Source organism: Erythrolamprus reginae, chromosome 3 (assembly GCF_031021105.1).
Source record: "Erythrolamprus reginae isolate rEryReg1 chromosome 3, rEryReg1.hap1, whole genome shotgun sequence".
Lineage (NCBI taxonomy): Eukaryota > Metazoa > Chordata > Lepidosauria > Squamata > Dipsadidae > Erythrolamprus > Erythrolamprus reginae.
In genome coordinates this window covers 66276933-66301997 of record NC_091952.1, presented here as the reverse complement: position 1 = coordinate 66301997, position 25065 = coordinate 66276933, and the positions used below count along the sequence as shown (strand labels likewise).

Sequence of the window (25065 nt, the reverse complement as noted above, 5' to 3'; positions counted from 1 at the left end):
ACTTCAACTCCCAGAATTCCTCAGCCAGCTTTGCTGCCTGGGGAATTATGGGAGTTGAAGTCCCCAAGTCTTAAAGTGGACGAGTTTGGAGACCACTGCTCTATGGCAACTAAAGATACCAGCATTCAATTAAAAGCATGGAAGAAAGTCTTCTTGGTGCAGTAGAAATCATTCATTGACTAATAGTATTCTAATTTACAGACCAACAGAAGGTTTTCATTAAGAGGAGTAACAAAGAATCAAAGTTATTAAATCAGATGTTCTTTTTAATGTATCTATATAAAAAATAATGAGTGATTTACAGATTTTTCTAATCAGAATCTGAGAAGTGAATATATAAAGGTGCTGTACAAAATAAAACATTTACATCCAATACAACCATATTTTCTGAACATTCCAAGGCCACATTGCTAAATCATTATTATCAAGTTAAATACAGATACAAAGTTTCTGGAAAAAAAGGGATCACATCAAACAGAAGACAAAAAATAGGTCACATCATTAAATGGATAAACAGGATCTGAATAGTCAGAAAATAAAGTTATTTCAGTTTTCTTATTTTGATATTTCTGCAGTTTTCATTCAATATTATTTTGACAAAATAGAACCTTTTGAAGGTTGCCTCATGATATTTGTTAAGTCAATTTATATAATCTAACTCAGATATTTAATATTTTCACAGTAATATTCTACAATATTTGCATTTACTTCCTACAGTAACTTTTGAGTTTGTAAATGATGAGTACACAATTAATACATATTAATATCTATTCCAGATGACAATTCTTTTTTAAAAAGTTGATGTCTTCTACAACTGATTTGTCTTAGTACTTCAGATGTCCAAATCCAAGGAATAGTGTTTTTAATTCAACTGCATCTGAACTGAAATTTGAACTTCTGTACAAATTATTTCAATAAACAGGAATCAATAAACAGTAATGGGAGAACGTTTTTGAAGAAGTCTAAAGCTCTATCATATATTTCTAAATAAAATGAGTCTTAGAAGTTTTGTTCAGAGCTATTACATATGGGTTTTGCAGATTGGTAAACTCACATTCTACCATGGTTTATGTGAATGTCATATCTGATTGTAGCATGAATAATAGGTAGCTTTTGAGTACTTTTGTTTTCTGTATTTTTTTATACCTGTAGATCCAAATAGCTTCAATGACTTTAACCTATTGAATCTGTGTTTGCCAAAGGCCTAAATCTTTTCAGTAGTCGGTCTCCTATTCACTTAACAGTTCTTTCTGGAAAGTCCATAGCTATTTAATAGTTGACTGGCATGCTGATATGTCATCTGTTATTGGTTTGATTGCTTCTGGTAAATTGGGTTAATAGGTTCGGCACAAGAGGAAGTCCATCAGCAAGCAATACTAGCACTTCCAAAGTGGCAGGATATATTCTTTTGGAAACAGTTTAAAATCATGCGGTGGGGAGGGGGGGCAGTTTCACTGAAGTTAAATACCTCCCAAAAATCACAGTCCATTTTGAGATTATCTGAAATGACCAAAGTCCTACAGTCTCTCCCCCATCTATTTGTATGACTTCTCAAGCATTCAACGCAAATAAATCAGAGATTGAGGAGAACTGTATGTCAGGCCTCCATTTCTGAATACAAACCAAAAATAATCTGAAAAGAGCATCTCTGAAGCAAAACTAGGCATATGCAAAAGAAGATTAAGCCTAGACAGAATTCGTAATTTTACTGATGAGAAGAAGGCTTGCTAGTATGGAATTTAATGCCATGGTGCAAGAAATAGGAGATTTACACTTTTTTGGTTTAAAATAGTGAAATAAGAACACATATTTCACTACTACAAAGGAGACTATTAGTATCAGAATAGTTGGAAGCAATATCAAACAAGTGTGCACAATATACTGTGCACATGTCTGTTGCTAGTGTGAGGACTATGGTACTGATATTTTGTTTAGGCTTCCCCAAAGTATGAAGAAAAGCAAACTTGACAAACCAATATAAAACAATTACAGACATCATAGGAAATAGTTGTTTTCCTACAGCGTGTTGACAATTATCATTTTATGATAACTACAAAACTAAAGATAGAGGAGGACAAAAAGGGCTTGAAAAAAGTGGAGAAAAAAATACTTTCAGTAGAAAAACGAATATGTACTTTGATAAAAGAAAAAATAATACAAAATGGCTCATCTGAAAAGCATGAGGAACTTGAAAGAGAGCAATTCAATAAAGACATTAAACATCTTAAATATATACCCATGTGTGTGCGCACACTCAAAAATTATTTGCGTTATCCACATTGACTGTTAAGATCTGTAAGAGTGTTTTTTTAAATGTTTCTTAACTGATCACTGCCTTTCATTCAAATCCATTCAAAGGAAACCAAGTTCATTGTTAGAATGATTTTTTTAAAAATTACAAATGTTTGTTGTTCTAGAGGTTGCCACTACAACGACCTATACCCCTGAAGTATTAATGTGCTCTATCCATAACATTCCTCCCATTACGATAATCATGCACAAGCAAATGGAAAATTTCATCGAGACCTTTTAAATTTGGAAGTACTTTTTTGTTGGAAGCCAGTGTAACAGGCTTCTCTTAATAGACACAAGGAAAATACTTAAACATTTTACTTTGGTCGATAAGTTCTGATTTATTTTGCTTGCTGGGATTTAAGATTTTAAAACGTTCAAGCAAAACAATTTCAAGCATTTAGCCATCATTGACCCCCCAAAACAACCAACAGATGGAAATTCTGACAAATAGCACGGCAGAAAGTTAAGAAGCATATGCATTCATTGCATGTTTAATTTCTAATTTTAATGTGCTATAATATCAGGAAATAATTTGATTATGTACCTGACACATTTGCTCTCCTAATCTCATCTCATTAAATGTGATTTCCAAACTGCTCAATTCTAAGATTCAATTTGTATCACAGATAAAATATAGAATAAAATAGTAAGCTTTCAACCTATTATCAATAAAGGGCTACCGTATTTTTTACAGTTGTTTTGCAGACTGAGAAGTTTGGGAAGGAAAAAAAATGTGAAAAAGGCAATAGAGTGTATGTTAACTTTCTGATTCTCCAGAGTCAAGAAAATCACACCCACCCTGCCTTTACTTTAGCTGTGAGAACTTAGAAGTATTCCCTATGTAAACATGCAGCATGCCTGAGTAAACACCCATTTTAAACAAAATCCTTTTCTGTGGCAGTGGAAAATGCAGGAAAAGATTCAATGGGCTACAGTAGATAACTTGGCACAAGAACAAGTAGTGAGTTATGATCCACTAATAATAGGCATTAAATAATCTTCATTAACATACAATACTATCAGAAAATCTTAGCAGTGCAACATCAGGAGCAGCAAGACACCATCTTCAGAGGAGACAAAAGGACAACAGCTTTTGAAGAGTTGCTGATACGCAATCTGAAAAGGTCCTTCATGCAGCCTAATAAAATATCAAATCAAATGTACTTTCCATTCTGTCACAGTGTCTAAAAAAAATAGGGGGAAAGTTTAATGACTACATTTAAAAACCTGATTAAAATGTGTTCTTAAAAAAGTTGGTCAATCAAACCCGTTTGTTAATCAGACCCATTGCTTTTGTGACATGACTTGTACTTGGTACTTTCCAAGGTCCAGGAACTATAGTTTTCTTTACCGGAGAACTGTTCTCGGATTTGGACATTCCATCGTCTTTGGTTTTATCAGCTAGCTCCAAGTTATCTGTAAATTTGGTCAGGAAAAGAGGCTCATCTGCTTCAAGTCTAGAGTTTTTATCCACAGAAATGAATGAATCATCAGGAAGACCTGACTTCTGAAATTGCTTAGAACTTTTCATATTCTCATCTTCCAAGATTTTCTTTCCAGGCGGATTAGTCTTAGAAAGTGAGAGAAACTGTTCTCCTACCTTGGCATGCTGTATCTCTGAAGGATATTTTGAGTTCTCTGTAGATAAATTTGGCTTCGTTATTTCCTTTGTGACTCCTAATTTTACCTTTTCAACTTTTAGCGGCCTACTAGAACTTGTATCATTAGCAGCTGTTTTGTTTTGAACATCTATGTTCAGTTTTTCTCTGCTTCTCTCTCTCTTTGGATATTTTTGGGGACTACCAAACTGATCTCTTTTCCCCTTGGCCAGGATTTTCTCTCTATCAGCATTCTCAAAGGTTCCCAGATTACCACTTTCATTTCTTTTGGGACACTTTAAGTGGTCTAAGCAATTCTCATCTAGATGTTTAGTTTCACTTTTATTAGATCTATCGAATGGAAGTTGATTATGATCTCTGGAAGGACTGTTGTTCAACTTCTGGGGACTAGCTGATTGGCTTTTAGTGCCCGATGCTAATTGTGCAGTACTGTGCATCACTTTATTATCTGGAATGAAAGTGTGATCCCGATTGTTCACTTGCCTTTGGGGACAAACTCTTTTTTTAATCTCCAAATGGTTTTCCATTAAAGTGCTTTTCTTTTCAGGCACAGTGTTCTTCAGTTTTTCTAGTTTCTCAGACATCTGAAATTTCATTAGAGCTTCTGATTCTGGCAAATGAGATGCTTCAGATGTGTAAGCAGAATGTGATGATGAGGGAAGTGAAGTCTGTTCACCATGGGTTACACTTGAGGATACTGGATTAAAACTATCCAGACCACCTATACCAAAATAAAAAATAATGTATAAGAGCAAAACAATAATAAAGTATTATCAATATCTAAAACCCTTCCAATTAAGATTAAAGTATACAAAAACAACTTATACTATAAGCAACCAATATACTTAAGTATGTTATGAGAAAATTTAGGGTTTTTTAATGTATAATATAATGTATGAGAAAATATAGTAACCTATAATACAGGATTATTATTCCTTCTGGAAACCTGATTTCTATGTCTCAATTCTTCAACAGGAAATCTCCGAAACCACATTTACTTTCTTTTAATCAATTTCAGTTATACGTTTTCTGTATGACAATTAAAACAGTATTTCTTTCTCTTGTAGATGGTTTTATTCTCGGAAAATATAGTTTGTTCTCCTTATCTATCAGTTCGGTTTTAATTTGTTTACCAATGATTTTCATTTTGTAGCACTGTGTGGACTACAGATCTTTCATTCTCAGAACTGCAATCATGGAGTGCCAATTAAATCCCAAATATGGCCAATGGGACACAAATCCTGATTAAATTAAAGAGTTTGGCTGCATAAAGGATGGCCGTTAGATACTTAGTTCTTTTCTTCACCAACTTCAAGTTGAGAGGGAGAAATGATATTGCCTCTCATTTATGTACCAGAATTAGAATTTCATTTTCAGATTTTTGAAAAGTAGGATTGTCAAAAAGGAGACAAAATGTAACAATGATGCTGAAGTATGCAGGAACTTTAATCAAAGATACATCAATAGTATGTGGTATGCTGGGTTGGAAAAAGTGATTGTTATAGCAGGTGGTTTGTATCATTTCTAGTCTTTGGAGTAGGTGGAATTACTAGTCATAGAGTATGTGGAATTAAGGACTCCTAAAATTGATTCCTGTTACTTGGGGCCTACACTTATCACAACTCATGTCAAATTTAAACTAGCTGAGTGAAAAACTATTATTCAAAACAAATAAAAAGTGGCTAATCACAATACATGCCGATTTACCAAGTTTAAGGAAAGACCAAAGAAAGCCCTGAAAGCTTTAATGCTGCTCAGTTTTCACGTAGGAACACAAGCTGGAAGGAGCCAAACCTGAGGGAGGAAGAGAAAAAGCCCAGGACTATATACCAAAAATCACAGCAAAGAGTAAAAGAAATATATAATTACAAACAGAGTGTAAGAATATGAGAGAAGAGAGTATCTCAGCTGACTTGGATATTTTCAAATTCAGCATCCCATCAAAAGAATTTAGGATAGCCTACCACAATTCAGATCCTTCCAGATCCATTGGAGACTACAACTACTCGAATTCCCTACCAGTACATGTATATTAAGAACAAAAAACTGATTTAGAGAAATCAAGATTAGGGTGATTTTGCTCTTTTTAATATATACTCTAAAAAATCTAATTGGTTTAATAAGAGCATACGAAGTAGACAAAAGAGAGAAGAGACGGCCAATTAGCTTTTTATTGGTGTAATAAGCAAAGAGAAGACACAATAGAACTTGTTTTCTAGCCATATGTACAGTATATGCTTTTCTGCATCAGCAATGGGAAAGCTGTCTGACACATAAATTGATATGTTGAGAAGACAATTACTACCTTTTTTTCAAAAGTACCCAGTATCTAACCCAGCTTTGAATGCTTTTAAAGTGGAAAAGCAAGATGTAAGCTGGCCAGAGTTGTTTTGATACATGATGGACAGCAAGTACATTTAATAAATACATTTTAAGTCAACGTTTAAAATTAAAGTTCACCTCCTATATATACTGAGAATTGAGATAAACTTTTAAGCCCATGCTTGCTAAGTGAAGTGAGATAGATGGCTTATGAGGCTAGGGTTAATGTTCCAATTATTGCATGCTTTCCTTAAGTAGCATCTTTACCCCTGCATTGTGGTCTTGTAGACACCATTAGTTTCCTGTGCTCTTTCATTCTTATTGTGATCTATATACAGTCAGGATATTTCTAAAATATACATCAAGTTGTGTGCTGCAATAAATTTACACTGCACAATTTTAACTTTTATTGTTGAATTATTTCATCTGTCACTGTAAACTCTTTGGAAAACAGTAGCTACAAGGTGAAATCCAACTTGTAAGTAAATATTTAAATGGCTTATTTATAGTTTTCTAGCGTTTGAACATATAATTATTCAAATTACCAATAAATACATCTGTACTGTGCTGAATATATCAGTTGTAGCTCATACAATCAATAGTTGGGCTCCCACCGTACCATGGTCTGGTATTAATCCAGTTCCTGGTCGCAAAAGGAGAAGAACTTTATTTCCTCCAGACTGAATCAATTCAATGGCTCGAGTATGGGTGATTCCTTGTGTTGGTTCACCATTGATTTCAACAATCTGGTCACCAACCTGAGGAGAAAAACACCTTCATTAAGTTGTAAAAAGTTATTTTCCTTGTTAGCATTTTAGTTATACTTACACATTCTACCTTATCTTATACAGTGATGCCTCGTCTTACAAACGCCTCGTCATACAAACTTTTCGAGATACAAACCCGGGGTTTAAGATTTTTTTGCCTCTTCATACAAACTATTTTCATCTTACAAACCCACTGCCGCCGCTGGGATGCCCTGCCTCCGGACTTCCATTGCCAGAGAAGCACCCGTTTTTGCGCTGCTGGGATTCCCCTGAGGATCCCCTCCATGGGAAATCCCACCTCCGGACTTCTGTGTTTTTGCAGTGCTGCAGGGGAATCCCAGCAGCTCAAAAATGGGTGCTTCGGCTGGCAAAAGGGGTGAATTTTGGGCTTGCACACATTAATCGCTTTTCCATTGATTCCTATGGGAAACATTGTTTCGTCTTACAAACTTTTCACCTTAAGAACCTCATCCCGGAACCAATTAAGTTTGTAAGACAAGGTATCACTGTACTTAATTGAACTCCAGTTAATAATATTTACATGATCACAAATACTAGAGTAATCCATAACAACACTTATTTCTTAATATAAACTTGATCCTCACCAGGGACCACTCAGTTACTCTCCAGATAATTCAAAAAGATTCAGGCATGAATCTTATGAATTGTAAGTGGGTAAGGATGCTGAATGGTAATATAGGCTAGCTATGAGGATGGAGATGATCTATAGACTGTATAAATGGCAATTTATATACCTATAAAAACATGAAAGTCTGAGTAATATTCCATATGGTTAGAATAAATACATAACAGAAGGAAATATGCATATATTCTTCCCATTTATTATGGCAATCAGAGAATTTGGGAAATATTTCTGAAAAAGATGGGATTCTAGAAAAAGAGAGAAAAAACTAGAAAGCAGCAGTGGGCATAGGACAGTATTCAACAAAAATATGAATTATTGGGGTCTAAAAGGCTAGTTAAATGTCAGTCCTGATACTTATTCTCAGGCTCTATCTTCTCTCTATAAAACAGTCCGCTATGTATAAAAAAGAATTAAATGTTAAAATGTGAAATTAAGCTTCTGCTGTTCAGCTCTACAGCTCAGCAGGCAAAAAGTGAAAAAAGTCAGACTCCCAATACTTCTAAACTATTGAGTTTACATACTTGAAATGTAATCCTCAGTCTGAGAACTATAATAGTAAATTCTATTTATTTTCTGATCAGTAACTTATATTTCCTTAGCTAAGGATACTTAAGTGACTGTAAACTTAGCACGAAGGTTCTGATGTTGATGTGTTCTTACAAATTTAGCACTCATGTTTGATGTATTTGATGTACTTGTCTAAAAAGTGGTTTCAATAGCTTTGAAACTCATCACATTTGATACTCAACACATTTTGATGCAAAAATTTTGTTCTGGTTTGTTTGGTACTCAACACACAAACTAAAATTTGGCAGTTTGGGTGCTTTATGACTCCCTACACTATTCCTTATGGAAAAAAATGTTCATTATTCATTGTTTTTTGGTACTCAACGCACCTCCTGGAATCAATTAATAATGAGTACTGAGGTACTACAAGTTCTGAAGTACTGTACTGTGTCTGATCATTATATGAACCCCCAGAAATGTGAATACCACATGGGTCAAGAAAATGTGAAGCACATTCATATGAAAGATGACTAATTATTTGCAATGGCATTAGCAGATCAGAGATCTATACAGAGAAGCATCTAGTTCAGTTACTGTAACTGAACAAAAAAGAAAAAAGTTTCCAGAAAAACAGGGTTTTCTCTGAACTTCATTAAAATGTTAAAGGGGAAGGGGGAGCATATTTTATTGTATGCTTAATGCACTACTTCTGTTACAGTGTGGAGCTACACTCGATAAGCATGCATACTAAAATGTATTAAGTGCATTACACTTAAATGCTCTTATTATAGGGACTCAGCATAAGAGATCTAGAAAAAACTCCAATGTAATCCTTGAATTTGATTTTTGTCTCACTTTCCATAGTACAGCAGATATTTTAAAATGGTGACAATGTTCCAGTGAATTTGCTGTGAAAGGTTAGATATTTACATTTCGTTAGATAGGACTTTTTCACAAAAAAGTGACAATGTTCCAGTGAATTTGCTGTGAAAGGTTAGATATTTACATTTCATTAGGACTTTTTCACAAAAAAAAATAAATAACTGAATTTTCATGACTAGAGTTAGTTCATTTAAATATTTCTGTCTCAAGAATTCTCTCCTCCTATTGGCAAAGCTGGGTTAGAGTAAATAGAGGATAAAATATTGCCTGAAAAAAATTGCATAAATTCACACTTAATAAAAATGGCAGAGAACAGTATCAATATGTATATATAGAAATATATTTTAAAGTAGCAAATTAATATTAAATTAGCTTTTAAAAACAATAGGTGATCTAACCAACTAAGGCTAATATATACTTACATGAATTCTCCCATCTTTAATGGCAGGCCCTTCTTCAGCTAATCGAAGAATAAATAGCCCCATATTATACTCTTTTCCACCACGAAGGCTAAACCCAAAGCCTCGGGGACCTCTCTCCAGTTCTACTGGATAACAACCAGGATTCTGTGAAAATAATAGATATGCAAATTACAATTACATTGGAAAAGACTTTCAAATCTTTGTTAGAAAAAAAAATCACTCCTTCACTCCATCAGACTTGAAATACTGAAATTAGACAATTTACAACTACGTCGGCTCCAAACTGATCTAACCATAGTTCACAAAATCATATACCAAAATGTCCTTCCTGTTAATGACTACTTCACCTTCAACTGCAATAACACACGAGCATGTAATAGATTCAAACTAAATCTCAAATGATCTAAGTCTCAGAATTCACTGTAACAACACTGCCAAAAAGGTATTAAAAGTTGTTAACTTAATTTTGCAAAACTTCTCCAGTAACATATTGCTAACTAGGGCATACAAAACCTTTGCCAGACCAATTCTCGAATACAGCTCATTCACTGGAACCCAAACTGTATGTCGGATATTAACATGATTGAGCGGGTTCAGATATTTCATGAGAAGAATATGCCACTCCTCTACTTGTGATAAAATTCCCTATGCCACCAGGGTTGAAATTTTGTGCTTAGTCAATTGGAACTGAGCCGCCTACGGTCCAATCTAAGCATAGTACACAAAATTGTCTGCTACAGCATCTTGCCTGTGAATGACTTCTTCAGTTTCAACCACAATAATACATGGGTAAACAATTGATATAAACTCAAGGTAAACCACTTCAAACTGGATTGCAGAAAATATTTCAGCAACAGAGTGGTCAACACCTGGAATGCTCTACCCGACTCCACTGTTACAGCTTCAAACCCTCACAGATTCAATCTCAAACTGTCTACCGTGGACTCACCCCATTCTTAAGAAGTCTGTAAAGGGGGAGTGTATAAGTGCACCAGCGTGCCTACAGTCCTTGTCTTGCTATCCTCATTTATCTGTATTTATTTCCTTTGTTCATGTTTATGCTCATATCTATACTTGTTATCTTGTATGTATTTGACAAACAAACAAACAAAATAAATAAACCTGGATCCTCATTTTACTGAATCGAAGGATGGAAGGCTGAGTCAATCTTGAGCTAGTCAGGATCGAACTCCTGGCAGTGAGCAGAGTTAGTTTGAAATACAGTACTGCATTATAACCACTGCGCAACTACGACACTGTAAATTTAAAAAAGCTACCACTTGTTGTTCCGAAAGGATATAAACCTGCTTTTTATGCTTTTCCATAACTGAAGCATGAGCAAAAATTCAGTTCAAAAATCCTGGCTGATATCTTTGATAACATCTTTTTCCTTTTTTTTTCATTGTTATATATATGAACATTTAGAAAAATGAAAATTGGTGAGAAATAATGCCATTTTATTTCACAAAGTTATTTCAGAGTTTTTCCATTTTTGTGCATATAATAATCTTGGAATAGTTATGGAACAAACAATCTTCCACATCTCTCTTCTAATTATATATTCCATTTTCTTATTTCTTGTTTTTGTGTTCTAAAGCTAATAAAATATTTAGAAGCAGAAGATTAAAAAACTATCTCAGTGCAGCTGAAAATTCAGTGGACAGAAAAAGGAGCTAAAATAACTAAGCATTTCACAATTTAGAGGCTGTAGTATTTCTAAGGAATATATACAGAAGTGTACTTTTCTAATTCCAGGCTGGATTCAATTAAGATGCATCTTCATGTGCCTACCTACTATTTAAAAGTTTGTAATATGATCAGGAAGAGTTAGAATATGGAACTAATTGGCTCAAAAATGTGGAAGAAGCATGCCAATGTGACACACTATCACCTTATTCATTTAACTTACATGCAAGATAAAGCATGCATATAAGAAAGAGAAACTGGAATTAAAGTTACTATAAGAAACATTAATCGCTACAGATATGCTGATAATACTGGAAATGGCAAAATGACTTTAGGATTTTTTTTTAAAGGGAAATGAGAGACTACAAAGGTTGTTTTAATGCTTAATGTTTTTAAAAAGTTCCTAAGATTATGTCAACAAGCTAACTCCAATAATGTTATATTGATGCAGATAGACAAATTAGTAAAATATTTCATCTTAAGGGGGTCTACATTTCAAGGGATAGTGAATTAAGTAAAATAAAGAGATGCCAGCTATCTGTAAGAAAAACTCTTAGAAAATTTTAGATAAAATAATTAAAGTGCACTGACATCAGACTGACAAAAGGGTATTATTATATCAGTCATAACAAATGGCTGTGAAATGTTGATTATCAGGAAGGCTGAATAAGGGAAATATTTTTCTTTGAATGATTGAGAATAGATTAGCCCATAAGAAGGCATCATTCAGTACTAGATAAAGTCTTCACCCAAAGTCCCACTGAAGATTTTATTTATTTATTTATTTATTTATTTTATTTTATTTATTTATTCTTTGTCCAATATATAATACATATGGAAGAGAATAGACATTAAGTAATATATATGACGATAGAAAGTAAAAAGAAAAGAAGTAGATGGGAGGGAGAGAGTATATATGATATAAGAGATAAGGAGAGAATATATATATATATAGATATAGATATATAGATATAGATAAGGAGAGAATATATATGACATATGAGATAAGGAAAGACAATTGGACAGGGGACGATAGGCACATCAGTGCACTTATATACGCCCCTTACTGGCCTCTTAGGAACCTGGAGAGGTCAATCGTGGATAGTCTAAGGGAGAAGTGTTGGGGGTTGGGAGTTGACACTATCGAGTCCGGTAATGAGTTCCACGCTTCGACAACTCGATTGTTAAAGTCATATTTTTTACAGTCAAGTTTGGAGTGGTTAATATTAAGTTTGAATCTGTTGTGTGCTCTTATGTTGTTGCGGTTGAAGCTGAAGTAGTCGTTGACCGGAAGGACGTTGCAGCATATGATCTTGTGGGCAATACTTAAATCGTGTTTTAGGCGCCACAGTTCTAAGCTTTCAAGACCCAGGATAGATAGTCTATTTTTGTAGGGTATTCTGTTTCGAGTGGAGGAGTGAAGGGCTCTTCTGGTGAAATATCTTTGGACGTTTTCGAGAGTGTTGATGTCTGAGATGTGGTATGGGTTCCAGACAGATGAGCTGTATTCGAGAATGGGTCTGGCATTTTACCTAGTTTGGCAATGAAACAACTAGGAGCTAAAGGACAAGCTTGGAAAACAAACCTCTACCAAAATCTACAACTCAAGCTATAAATATTCTCTAATGTTTCATACTGATATATCGTGCAATGCGAGGGAGAAGACTCCAAATAAAAATAAATTGAAAGCAACCAAAAGAGGCTGACAGAAGGAAGGCTAATAGAGGTAGTTATCCACTTACAATTGGTTGCTTAGCAACTATTCAAAGTTAGGACATTGCCCTGGGGCAATTTATGATGCAGATTCAAAATTCTGATAGAATAGAATAAGAGAGTTGGAAGGGACCCTGGAGGTCTTCTAGGCTAACCCCCTGCTTAGGCAGGAAAATCCTACACCACTTCAGACAAATGGTTATCCAACATCATCTTAAAAACTTCCAGTGCTGGAGCATTCACAATTTCTGGAGGCAAGCTGTTCCACTGATTAATTGCTCTAACTGTCAGGAAATTTCTCCTTAGTTCTAAGTTGCTTTTCTCCTTGATTAATTTTCACCCTTTGCTTCTTGTTCTACCCTCAGTTGCTTTGAAAAATAGGTTGACTCCGTCTTCTTTGTTGCAACCCCTGAGATATTGAAATACTGCTACCATGTCTCCCCTAGTCCTTCTTTTCATTAAACCAGACCTACCCATTTCCTGCAACTGTTATTTGTATGTTCTAGCCTCCAGTCCCCTAATCATCTTTGTTGCTCTTCTCTGCACTCTTTCTAGAGTCTCAACATCCTTTTTGCATGGTGGAGATCAAAACTGAATGCATGGTTAGACCCATCCTATAGTCAAGTGACTGGACGGATCAGGAATAAGGCTGCAAATAGGACCATTTGCAGCATTCCATGGTGATAAGCCTACATTTTACAGTTGTTTTGGTGAAAACGGATGCTTTTAGATTTGGGCAAAACCATTCCTATAGGGAACCATCAGTTTCCTTAAAGACTGCCATATAAAAGGTCATAAAAATGTGACCGACCCATTTTATGATTGTCACAATTTATGACCACAATGGGCAGGTTCCAATATGATTGTAAGCTAAGAATTACTTGTAGTATATCTGATAACGGAATCATAAGCCACTCAAAGAAGCGGTTAATGATAGACAATTCTGGCAAAATCATATGTACCAGAAGAACTAAAAAAGTCATAAGCGATTGAAGGACTGTACAATAATGTCCTAAAGGCAGTCTTTGCTGCTAGAAGCACATTTAATGAACCTTCCTACAATATCTTGAATATTCTACTGATTATCCAGTGTGCAAGAGATTAACACAGGGTCCTTCCTTGAGCATCTATTATTAGCAGATGAGTTTAGCTCCTATATAATTAAAAAAAATTCAATAGCTATTTTCTAGTGAGTATATTTATATACCTGAGAAACTGTGCTCCCTCCGAGAGACCCAACAACTTCAGTTAATGAGAAATGCTTGTAATTGTTGCATTGTTCTTTTCCGCCATCAGCTTCTATAGCACCCCTGAAGTATAAGGAAGCATATGGATCGTTACAAGGGCCTCTGTTGAGTTCTTCCTAAAGGAAGATTAGAATGGATTCCTAAAGGAATTTATCAAATATAAGCCAGGTTCCAAAGTTTAGCCATAGAACATATTCTCCACATATAAAATTAAACAGGTCCATAGATATTCTTGTGCAAATTTCATTTCTTGTATCTCCTATTCAAATTCTTTGAATTAATTTTGCAGTCTAATTCATAACATTAAAGAATAAGTTTTGAAATGGAAAAGACTGGCCAGAATGTGCCCAAATTTCTTAAGAGGAAATACTGATTTCCCATTAGTCCATTTCCTATCAGAGTACAAACTATATTTTGAATGAAGTTATTATCATCAACAAAATTTTATTTGCAATTATAATGCTATAGTTTACTAAATCAATCTGCAATGCACTAAGTGATTTTTATTATTTGTAATATGTGTTAGAATATAGAATAATAGAGTTGGAAGGGACCTTGGAGGTCTTCTAATGAAATCCCCTGCCTAGGCAAGAAACCCTATATCACTTCAGACCAGTGATGGCGAACCTATGGCACGGCTGCCACAGGTGGTACATGGAGCCATATCTGCTGGCACATGAGGCATTGCCCTAGCTCAGCTCCAACGTGCATGCGTATGCCGGCCAGCTGATTTTTGGCTCACACAAAGGCACTGGGAGGGCATTTTTGGCTTCCAGAGAGCCGGTGGGGGGGGGCATTTTTACCCTCCCTCAGCTCCAGGGAAGCCTTTGTAGTCTGGTGAGGGTGAAACACAAGCCTACTGGTCTCATCAAAATTTGGGAAATGGGCTCGGGGGGAGGGGCTGTTTTTGCCCTCCCCAAGCATTGAATTATAGGTATGGGCACTCATGCATGTGCAATAACATGCGCACACTCTCTTTTGGCTCCCGAGGGAAAAAAAGGTTCACCATCATGGACTTCAGACAAATGATTATGCAAGCCAGACAAGGCTCTATGCAAGAGCCTTGGTGGTGCTTCTTCTTAGTTCTAAGTTGCTTCTTTCCTTATTTAGTTTCCACCCATTGCTTCCCGTCCTACACTCTGGTGCTTTGGAGAACAGCTTGACTCCCTCTTTGTGGCAACCCCTGAGATATTGGAACACAGCTATCACGTTTCCCCTAGTCCTTCTTATTAAATTTGACATATCCAGTTCTTGCAACTGTTTTTCATTTTTTAGCCTCCAATCCTCTAATCACATTTCGTCTCTGCATTCTTTCTAGAGTCTCAATATCTTTTTTACATTGTGGAGACAACACTGAATGCAATATTCCAAGTGTGGCCTTACCAAGGCATTATAAAGTAGTATTAACACTTCGTGTGATCTTGATTCTATCTCTATGTTTATGCAGCCTAGATCTGTGTTAGCCTTTTTGTCAGATGCTGTGCACTGCTGGCTCATATTTAAAAGGTTGTCCACTAGAACTCCTAGATCCCTCTCACAAGTACTACTATTGAGCAAGATACCACATATATTGTACCTGTGCATTTTGTTTTTCTTGCCTAAATGTAGAATCCTACTTTTTCACTATTGAATTTCATTTTGTTAGATAATGCCTAATGTTCAAGTCTGCCAAGATTCTGTATCTTAGACCTATCGTTTGGAATGTCAGCTATTCCTGCCAGCTTGGTGTCATCTGGAAATTTGATGAGCTTCGTCCAAGACATTGATGAAGATGTTGAAGAGTATTGCGCCTAAAACAGAACCTTGAGGTATTCCACTGCGTATTTCCCTCCATGTTGATGCAGGCCCATTGAAGATTGCATGTTGAATGTGGTTGGTCAACCAGTTATGAAGCCAACTAGTGGTGATGTTGTCTAACCCATATTTTTCTACTTTATCTAGTAGTAGGTTAGTGTATGGTCTACTTTATCTACAGTATTCCTCTGGTCCACTAATTTTGTCATTTTGTCAAAAAATAATAAGATTAGTCTAGCTTGATCTGATTTTGAAAAACCCATGTTGGCTTTTGGTTATTACTTTCTTTGCTTCTAGGTGTTCGCAGATTCATTGCTTGATTATCTTTTCCAGAATCTTCCCTGGTATTGGTCTACAGATTCCTGGATCTATTTCCCCCCACTTTTTTGAAGATGGGACTACATCAGTTCTTTTCCAGTCCTCTGGCAGTTCCCTGTTGCTCCAGAATCTTTGAAATATATATTTCAGTGGTTCTGAGATTTCATCTGCCAGTTTCTTTCAAACATTGGGGTGTAATCCATCTGGTTCTGGTGATTTGAACTCATCTAGGGTAGACAAGTGTTTTCTTCCCTATTTTAACTTGTGTTCCTAATCTGTTTTTCGTGGTGCTGTTTTTAATAGGCTGGACTGTTTTTTCCTTTGGTGTAAAGACAGATTCAAAAATGAATCAAGTAGTTCTGCTTTCTCCCTGATGCTTATCACCTGTTTGCTCAATTGTTTACTTGGCTTTTTTCTTGTTTTTAAAATGTTGGAAGCTTTGTTATTTTTCACTTTTGTTGCAAGCCTTTATTCATTGTGAGCCTTAGCTTTCCTCACTTCATCTTTACATACTCGGGCTATTTGCTGATATTCTGAGATTTGTTCTTCTTTCCACTTTTTATACTTGTCCGTTCAATTTGTCCGAGTTCTTTATGCAGCCATCTGGTCTCTTTTGAGAGCTGTTATTTTTCTTCTTCATTGGTATTGTGCTAGATTGAGCTTTGATAATCTCACTTTTCAAAATTTCCCAAGCTTCTTGAGTTTGTTAGTGGTTATCATTGTACTGTATTTTTTTTGGAGTACAGGATGCACCTTTAACTCCCAAAAAGAGGCTGAAAATTAGTGTGCGTCTTATACTCTAAATGTAGCTTTTGGGGGGGGGGCTTTTTCCCCAGCCCTAATTATGTGCTAACTATTTTCCCAGCTCTTACCGGCTTACAGGTACTTTCATTGTTACTCTCTCCGAATAAGGTTTTTCTAAAGCCCTAACCAGGGGATAAAATAATATGCTGAAGCTCATCAGATGAAGGACTCTAGCCAGAGGAATACCTGTAGGCAGATTCCCCACCACCACCATTTTCCTTCCCCAAAACTAAGATACGTCTTATACTCCAGTGTGTCTTATACTCCGAAAAATATGGTAGTTGGATACTGATCAAGGAGAGAAGCAACTTAGAACTAAGAGGAAATTTCCTGATAGATAAATTAATCAGTGGAACAACGTGCCTTCAGAAGTTGTGAATGGTCCAACACTGGAATTTTTTAATATGATGTCTGAAGTGTTGTAGGGTTTCCTGCCTAAGCAGGGTGTTGGACTAGAAGACCTCCAAGGTCCTTTCCAACTTTGTTATTTGTAGTTATCATTTTCTCTCAAAAATGTATGTCAGACATTTGTGAAAGTTGTGCAAAACTATGATAAATCTCCGTTATTTTCAATGGACACACTAAAACACCTGCATTTTATAAATATTTCAATACAAAAAAGAATTCAAGGAAAGTTGTATACAATAAATGCATTATTTCCAACTTTAAAAAATTGCAGAAGATTTGATGAAATGGAATATTATATCAATGAACTATCACTAATACAGGCCATATTAAGATTGGATTAAGTATCTTTAGTCAAATAACCTTTTCTGAGATAATTAGAGCTACATGGCAGAAAGAAGATGTTCATTTCTAAAATCCATTTTTATACCATGAATAATTATAACTTCTCACAGAAGCTCTTTAATCTTTTATCAGTTTTATTTTGTTCTTTTTCTTCTTTCAGAGGACTTTTTCTCTTTATTCATTTAAATAAATCTGCAGTTTGAAGTCTATGATCCATGACCTATTACTACAGGCTTGAAATAAAAGCAATTTTGTGGCATATGAATGATAAATTTATTACTGCAAAAACTTTTGTAGTTTGCTTCATCATATATATCATGACAAGGAAATTAATAGTAAAATGCCAAAAGATGATAAATGCAGTCTATTTTGTAAAAACACTAGAAAGAAAAACATCACAGAAATATTTATCCTGGCAATGAAAGAAGAAATATGTTTCCTGGCACATAAAAGGGAAGACATCTCCTGCATTCTAACTAGAAAATTAATCCGAATAAAGAAATAATCTGAAGAACTGAAAAGTTCTGTTCCCTTGTTGCCTTAAGTTAATATTTAATTTCATTTTCATGTTTATTTGTGATCTAAAAATGAAGTTCATACCTGTCAGTAGACACAGAAGAAGCTGGAACTGGTCCAAGAATTCGATGCTGTACAATTGGACTCTGTCTGGCAGAGTTCGCTCCTGATGGGGGACCATGGTGCTCTAATGAAGACACAAGTAGCTGATTAGATACAGGGTATATTAGGAGTACTAAAATACGGATAAAATAACATCTTGTTAAATTGTCATTTAAATAGTCAGAAAGCTTTAATCAACAATATTTTTGTCAGCTTAGAATGCTGAAAGAAACAAATCAAGGTAGTTTCATATCTCCATATCCTGAAAATGGGAGCAATGGAAACTGCTATTTATATCTAACAGTATTTCCTAAAAATAAAAAGTGAAAATTGGATAGTTACTTGGGAGAGGGGTGGTTGATTAAAAGAGAGTGGCACTGTTTAATTCCACAGTCATTAATGCTTCTCTTTATCAGAAAGACAAGAATTTCTGATGAGAGGTTAGCTACATTCCAAATATAAAAACAAAAGGCTCTCTATTGTTATCTCCCTTCTAATTACACAATGATAGAACTTAGCTAGCAGAGGATCTGCAATGAAAATATTTTATACAATAAATTGAACAACTTTGGTAACCAAACCCCATACTATGAAGACTTTGTAAGTTAGCATCCATTATCTCAAACTGTCCCTGAAAAGGACTAACTAGCAGAATCAAACACTGAAATATAACCTTTGCAGATTTCTTAGTCAAGTAATTTAAGAGACTTCTAAATTGACATTTGAAAAGTGTTCGGAAACTTCAGATCGTGCAGAATGCAGCTGCGAGAGCAATCATGGGCTTTCCCAAATATGCCCATGTTACTCCAACACTCTGCAGTCTGCATTGGTTGCCGATCAGTTTCCGGTCACAATTCAAAGTGTTGGTTATGACCTATAAAGCCCTTCATGGCACCGGGCCAGAATATCTCAGGGACCACCTTCTGCCGCACAAATCCCAGCGACCAGTTAGGTCCCACAGAGTGGGTCTTCTCCGGGTCCTGTCAACCAAGCAATGTCACTTGGCGGGACCCAGAGAAAGAGCCTTCTCTGTGGCAGCCCCGACCCTCTGGAACCAACTCCCTCCAGAGATTAGAATTGCCCCCACCCTCCTTGCCTTTCGTAAGCTGCTTAAAACCCACCTCTGCTGCCAGGCATGGGGGAACTAAGATACAGTTTCCCCCTAGGCCTTCACAATTTTATGTATGGTATGTTTGTATGTATGATTGGTTTTTATATAATGGGTTTTTAACTGTTTTTTAGTATTGGATTTTTTTGTACTGTTTTACTGCTGTTGTTAGCCGCCCCGAGTCTGCGGAGAGGGGCGGCATACAAATCCAATAAATAATAATAATAATAATTTCCAAGATTCTTTTAAAAGCAGCCCCTGTATAATGCCTAAACACGAATACTGTAAGTGAATTAACATATCACTGTTAAAATGAATTTACTAAGAAGTGGTACTGAATTATAGTTTACTGGTCTTCATGTAGTTTATTAGTGACCATGGATTATTATTCAATATCTCTACATTGTATCTCATGAATCAAAACAGAGCTTTTACTGTTTCTGATTTTTTCCAAATAATTTCACTCAATAGTTTGTTACCTTCACCATCACATGGGAATAAGACAGAATTTTGCAGAACTCCAAAAATACCATAGGACCAAACAGAAATCCTTAAATATCTATCTGACTGCCTAGATAAGCCACTAGAAGTACAATACTCTCAACCTTCAACCTAGCTAACATATGCAAAAATACTTTTACAACTTTGTTGGAAAATACTGATATTGCCACCATGTGGAAGATATAAACAATTGCAACTTCAGTGTACAGCAATATAACAGTAATTCTTACCTTCTTCAGCAATAACAGTTAGTGTGACAGTGTTCCCTGCATCTTTGATCAGCTGCACAATATTTTCATGTGACAAATCTATAATTGATTGTCCATTTACTGCAGAAATTCTATCTCCTACTTTCAGTTTTCCACAATGATCAGCTGGACTGTCATCTATAACACGTCCAATCTTATGAGGAATTACTAGGAAATGAACAAAATAATATTCCATATCACACTTTACATAAGCTTTATGCAAATCACTGCATAATTGCATAGAAATGTCACCATATTCATAATTTGATATTAATATTTATAGTCTGATTTATCCGTACTTAAAATTATTTTGGTTTTACACTGGCAAAATTAAATCTCAAAGACTTCTAGAATTATGGTCTTGTAAAGATCATGAGACTACTGTTAACAGATTTTTAACTCTTTCCTACAGTTATAAAAATCCTGAGATTTCCTTGGGAGGAAAAAAATGTTTTAAATTAAATCTGTACAGTGATTTAATTTAAATGAATTAAATTACAATTGAGGAGGGATAGTGGAAATCTTTACAATCTTTAGAACCTAATTACAAGCAAAAACCAATAAACTACCAATCATAAAAGGAGGTAGGGTATACAGAGAAAGAAGAAAAACTCATATGCAAAGTAGGAAATATAGAAAGCATACCCAAGTCAGCCACAAAGAACTAAATTGTCTATACAGTATCATTAATATTTATAGTTTAGGGAACAAACAGGATGAACTTGAAATACTAGTATACGAGGGCAAGTATGTTATACTTGCCATTACAAAAACGTGGTGGGATGAAACTCATTACTGGAATGTACTGATAAAAGCATAGCCGCCCTGAGTCTACGGAGAGGGGCAGCATACAAATTTAATGAATAAATAAATAAATATAAACTATTCAAAAGACCTAACAAAAGAGGAGATGGTATTGCATTGTATGTTAGATCACTTCCTCTCTACAAAGATGAACACAAGAAAAGATGAAAGCCTTTCAGAATGCATTTTGGTCAAATGGAAAAAAAATGACTCTGCCATAGATGTATATACTACAGGCCACCCAACCATACAAAAGAAATAGATGAACTTTTTGCTAATCAGTTAACCAATGTATGTAGGAAACACACCACAATAGTAATTGGGAACTTTAACTACTGAATCTGCAACAAGTGGGTCAAACAGACTCCTGACCCATCTAGCTGACAACTTCATTTTCCAAAAGGTAAAAAAGGCAACTAGAGAGACAGGTGTACTGGATCTTATTCTTACCCACAGTAAAGAAGCAATAGAGGGAATTGAAGTTACAGGAACGTTAGGGGAGAGTGACCATATTATATTAGAATTCAATATAAAAGAGACACAAGCATCAGAACATAATTAAACCAGTGCTCTTTTAAAATCTAAGGCACTGGTTTGATTATGTTCTGATGCTTGTGTCTCTTTTATATTGAATTCTAATATAATGTGGTCACTCTCCCCTAACGTTCCTGTAACTTCAATGAGTGACATTGTCTTATCAACTTTGTTACTAACTTAATAACTGTAGTGATTGCCTTAATAAATGTGTCAAGAAAGGTTGTAAAATAGGGCAAAATTCACTTAACAAATGTTTCACTTAGAAACAGAAATTTTGGCCCCAATTGTGGTCATAAGTCAAGGACTACTTGTACTTTTAACTGAGCTAGTCATTTAATCATTACTATTTTGAATAGATTCCATTAACTTTCAGTCTATTTCCAATATGATTTCAAGTGTTAATATCTGCATTTAACACCATCATTATAATGAACAAAAATAACTTTGGCTGTAGACTTGACAGACTTGAATGTTAGATGCTACTTGAAGTGTTGCTAAGTAGTCTAGTAGCACTTTAAGTGTCAATTTTTTTCATTTTGTTTCCATGCAATTAAATCAAGCTTATGCACATCCTTATTTATATAGAATTAACAATTCTAAGAAAGACTGTGTATATTGACAATTGGTTGCTTTTTATTATGAAGCTACCACCATTAAAGAACAAGACAATTAAGCCTTAATACAATTTATGCATATATACTTACGGGTAAAGATATAAAGATTAGAGAAACATAATTGGTTTTTCCTATATATTATTACTGCGTGTGGGCTACCACACACAAAAGTGGTAAAATTTAATTTTACAAATGTTTATTATTAAAGAAAAAATGTGTAAACATTGGGTGAATGGTCTAGTTAAATTATGCCAGGCTGTCTGAAGAACATTTATCCGGATTTTTTAAGGAGGGCTACAATGTGTTATTCTGCAATCCTGGGGAATCATATCAGATATCTAGTAATTTTAAAATGTATCAGCTAGAAATTTAAAGATTATCCTTGCCATTAAATATTGCAATTTAAGATTTTGGGGTGAAATATACTGCTCAAAAAAATAAAGGGAATACTCAAATAACACATCCTAGATCTGAATGAATGAAATATTCTCATTGAATACTTTGTTCTATACAAAGTTGAATGTGTACAGCAGCATGTGAAGTTGATTGTCAATCAGGGTCGCTTCCTAAGTGGACAGTTTGATTTCACAGAAGTTTGATTTCCTTGGAGTTATATTGTGTTGTTTAAGTGTTCCCTTTATTTTTTTGAGCAGTGTATATTAAAGACCCATTGTACCTAACTGAACGGTCTTCTCGATGCACTGGAAGGAGAGTCCAACATGGGTAATGTACCAATCCAATTGGTAGAGACTGAGTTATAATTAGCATAATAATAGCTACCGCCCCCTTACTGCTCCCATGAGCCCCAGTTTTAAAAACGAAAAAACAATGTAAGAGGATAACCAACTTTTATTATTACAACTAAACTTCAAACTCCCCATCTCCGACGTCTCTGAACTTCAACTAGTCGGGTGGGTTTGGACTCTCCTTCCAGTGCATCGAGAAGATCGTTCAGGTAGGTACAACGGGTCTTCTCCACTGCATCTGGAAGGAGAGTCCAACATGGGATATACCAAAGATTTACTGCCCATGGGAGGGAGAAGGTCTTGACTGGGACATTGGAGAGGCACACACTTTCTGTAGCACACGTCTACCAAACGCTGCCTCAGCGGATGCAAATGAGTCCAACTTGTAGTGCTTAATAAATGTCATAGGTGCTGCCCAAGTGGCAGCTCTGCAAATATCTTCTATCGAGGCCTGTGTCGTCCAGGCCGCCGATGTGGCCGCACTCCTGGTTGAATGAGCTGTTAGGCCCGTCGGGGGGTCGTGTCCTCCCGCTCTGTAGGCTTCCAGAATGCAGTCCTTTAGCCAACGACTTATCGATTTAGAAGATAGCCCCAGTGCCATACTGTGTTGAGAAAATGAAATAAACAAAGTCTCAGACTTCCTGAATGTTTCAGTCCTCCTGATATAAATCTTTAGAGCACGTCTTACGTCAACTTTATGCCATCTTAACTCTGATGGATGGTTTCCATGCGTTCCTGTTTCCTGTGGAACAAGATATTCACCTTGGGAATGAACGTCGGATCTAAGCGTAGCACCACTCTATCTGGGTAAAAGATACATAAATCTGGTCTCACAGAGAGGGCTGAAATCTCTGACACTCTGCGTGCAGAAGTGACCGCTACTAAGAAGGCTGTCTTCAAGGAAAAGAGCCTAAGTGGAATTGATCTCAAAGGCTCAAAGGGTGGTTTTGTTAAGGCCTTAAGAACTATCAAGAGATCCCATGAGGGGAACCTCCGTACAGGTGGTGTATGTGAATTTGAGGCTCCACGTATAAAGTCTCTTACCCACGAGTGATGGGCTAGCGAACGAGACTCTGGTATCTGAATCATGGTGGAAAGTGCTGCCACCTGTCTCCTTAACGTGTTAGGAGCCAGTCCCCGGTCTATTCCTGCCTGCAGGAACTCCAGCACCGTAATCACCGATACCTCCCTGGGGTTCTTGCCCTCCTTGCTACAAAATGTGCAAAAGGCAGCCCACGTGGCCTGGTATATCCTGGAAGTTGAGGGACATCGAGCAGCCTGAATTGTATCGATGACCTTCTCTGGCAGATCTTGATGCTTTAACCTGTGCCTTTCAAGTGCCAGACGGTTAGTTGTAGCCACTGGGGATCCGGGTGTTGTAGGTTCCCCTGGCTGAGGGAGATGATGTGGTCTGGCATCCTCCATGGTGGGGTTACTGCCAGGGCCATCAGATCGGCGAACCACGGCTGGCGTGGCCAGTGTGGTGCCACCATCAGAACCTCTGCCTTTTCTTGGAGAATTTTCTCTATGACTCTTGGTATCAGGTTTACTGGGGGAAATGCGTACAGTAGTCCTGTCGGCCAAGCTGACAGCAAGGTGTTGACCCCCTCTGTCCCCGGTTCCGGAAAACGGGAATAGAACCTTCGGGTCTGCGCATTCCGGTGGGTGGCGAACAGGTCTACAGATGGGAGTCCCAAACTTGTGCGATATCTGTTGAAATAGCGCTGGGTCCAGCCTCCACTCTGATGGGTCTAGTGTAGTCCTGCTGAGCCAATCTGCCTGGGTGTTGTTGGTCCCGGCAATGTGCTCTGTGGATAAAGATGCTAGGTGAAGTTCGGCCCAATCGAATAGATTTGCCGTCTCCTCCATGAGGCGACGTGACCTCGTGCCCCCTTGGTGGTTCAAGTGGGCTCTGGTCGCCACATTGTCTGTAAGCACTAGTATGTGTTTGTCCCGGACAATAGAGTGGAAAGACTGAAGAGCTAGAAAAACCGCTCTGAGTTTGAGGAAGTTTATGTTTATTGGTGTTAATTCCTCTGCAGACCATGTGCCCTGCGCCATGTGGGGGCCGATGTGTGCTCCCCAACCATAGAGGCTGGCGTCTGTAGTTAGAATCA

At 36.4% G+C, this 25065-nt stretch overlaps 1 protein-coding gene across 2 annotated transcripts in view; it reads right to left on the bottom strand.

Annotated features, from left to right (window-relative positions):
- Window positions 1-241: 241 nt before the first annotated feature.
- The window catches only part of MAGI3 (membrane associated guanylate kinase, WW and PDZ domain containing 3), a 104661-nt gene continuing 79837 nt past the window's right edge, over window positions 242-25065 (bottom strand). Inside the window, exons 16-22 of one of the 2 annotated variants that reach the window (XM_070745645.1) lie at window positions 20230-20415; window positions 18373-18475; window positions 14067-14169; window positions 9461-9604; window positions 6856-6994; window positions 5622-5708; window positions 242-4635 (exon numbers count right to left, since the gene is read on the bottom strand). In XM_070745645.1, coding sequence (XP_070601746.1) covers window positions 5659-5708; window positions 6856-6994; window positions 9461-9604; window positions 14067-14169; window positions 18373-18475; window positions 20230-20415 — 725 coding nt within the window. In that variant the 3' untranslated portion in view covers window positions 242-4635; window positions 5622-5658. The remainder of the gene's footprint in view (window positions 4636-5621; window positions 5709-6855; window positions 6995-9460; window positions 9605-14066; window positions 14170-18372; window positions 18476-20229; window positions 20416-25065) is intronic. The other variant, XM_070745644.1, reaches the window with a different exon arrangement.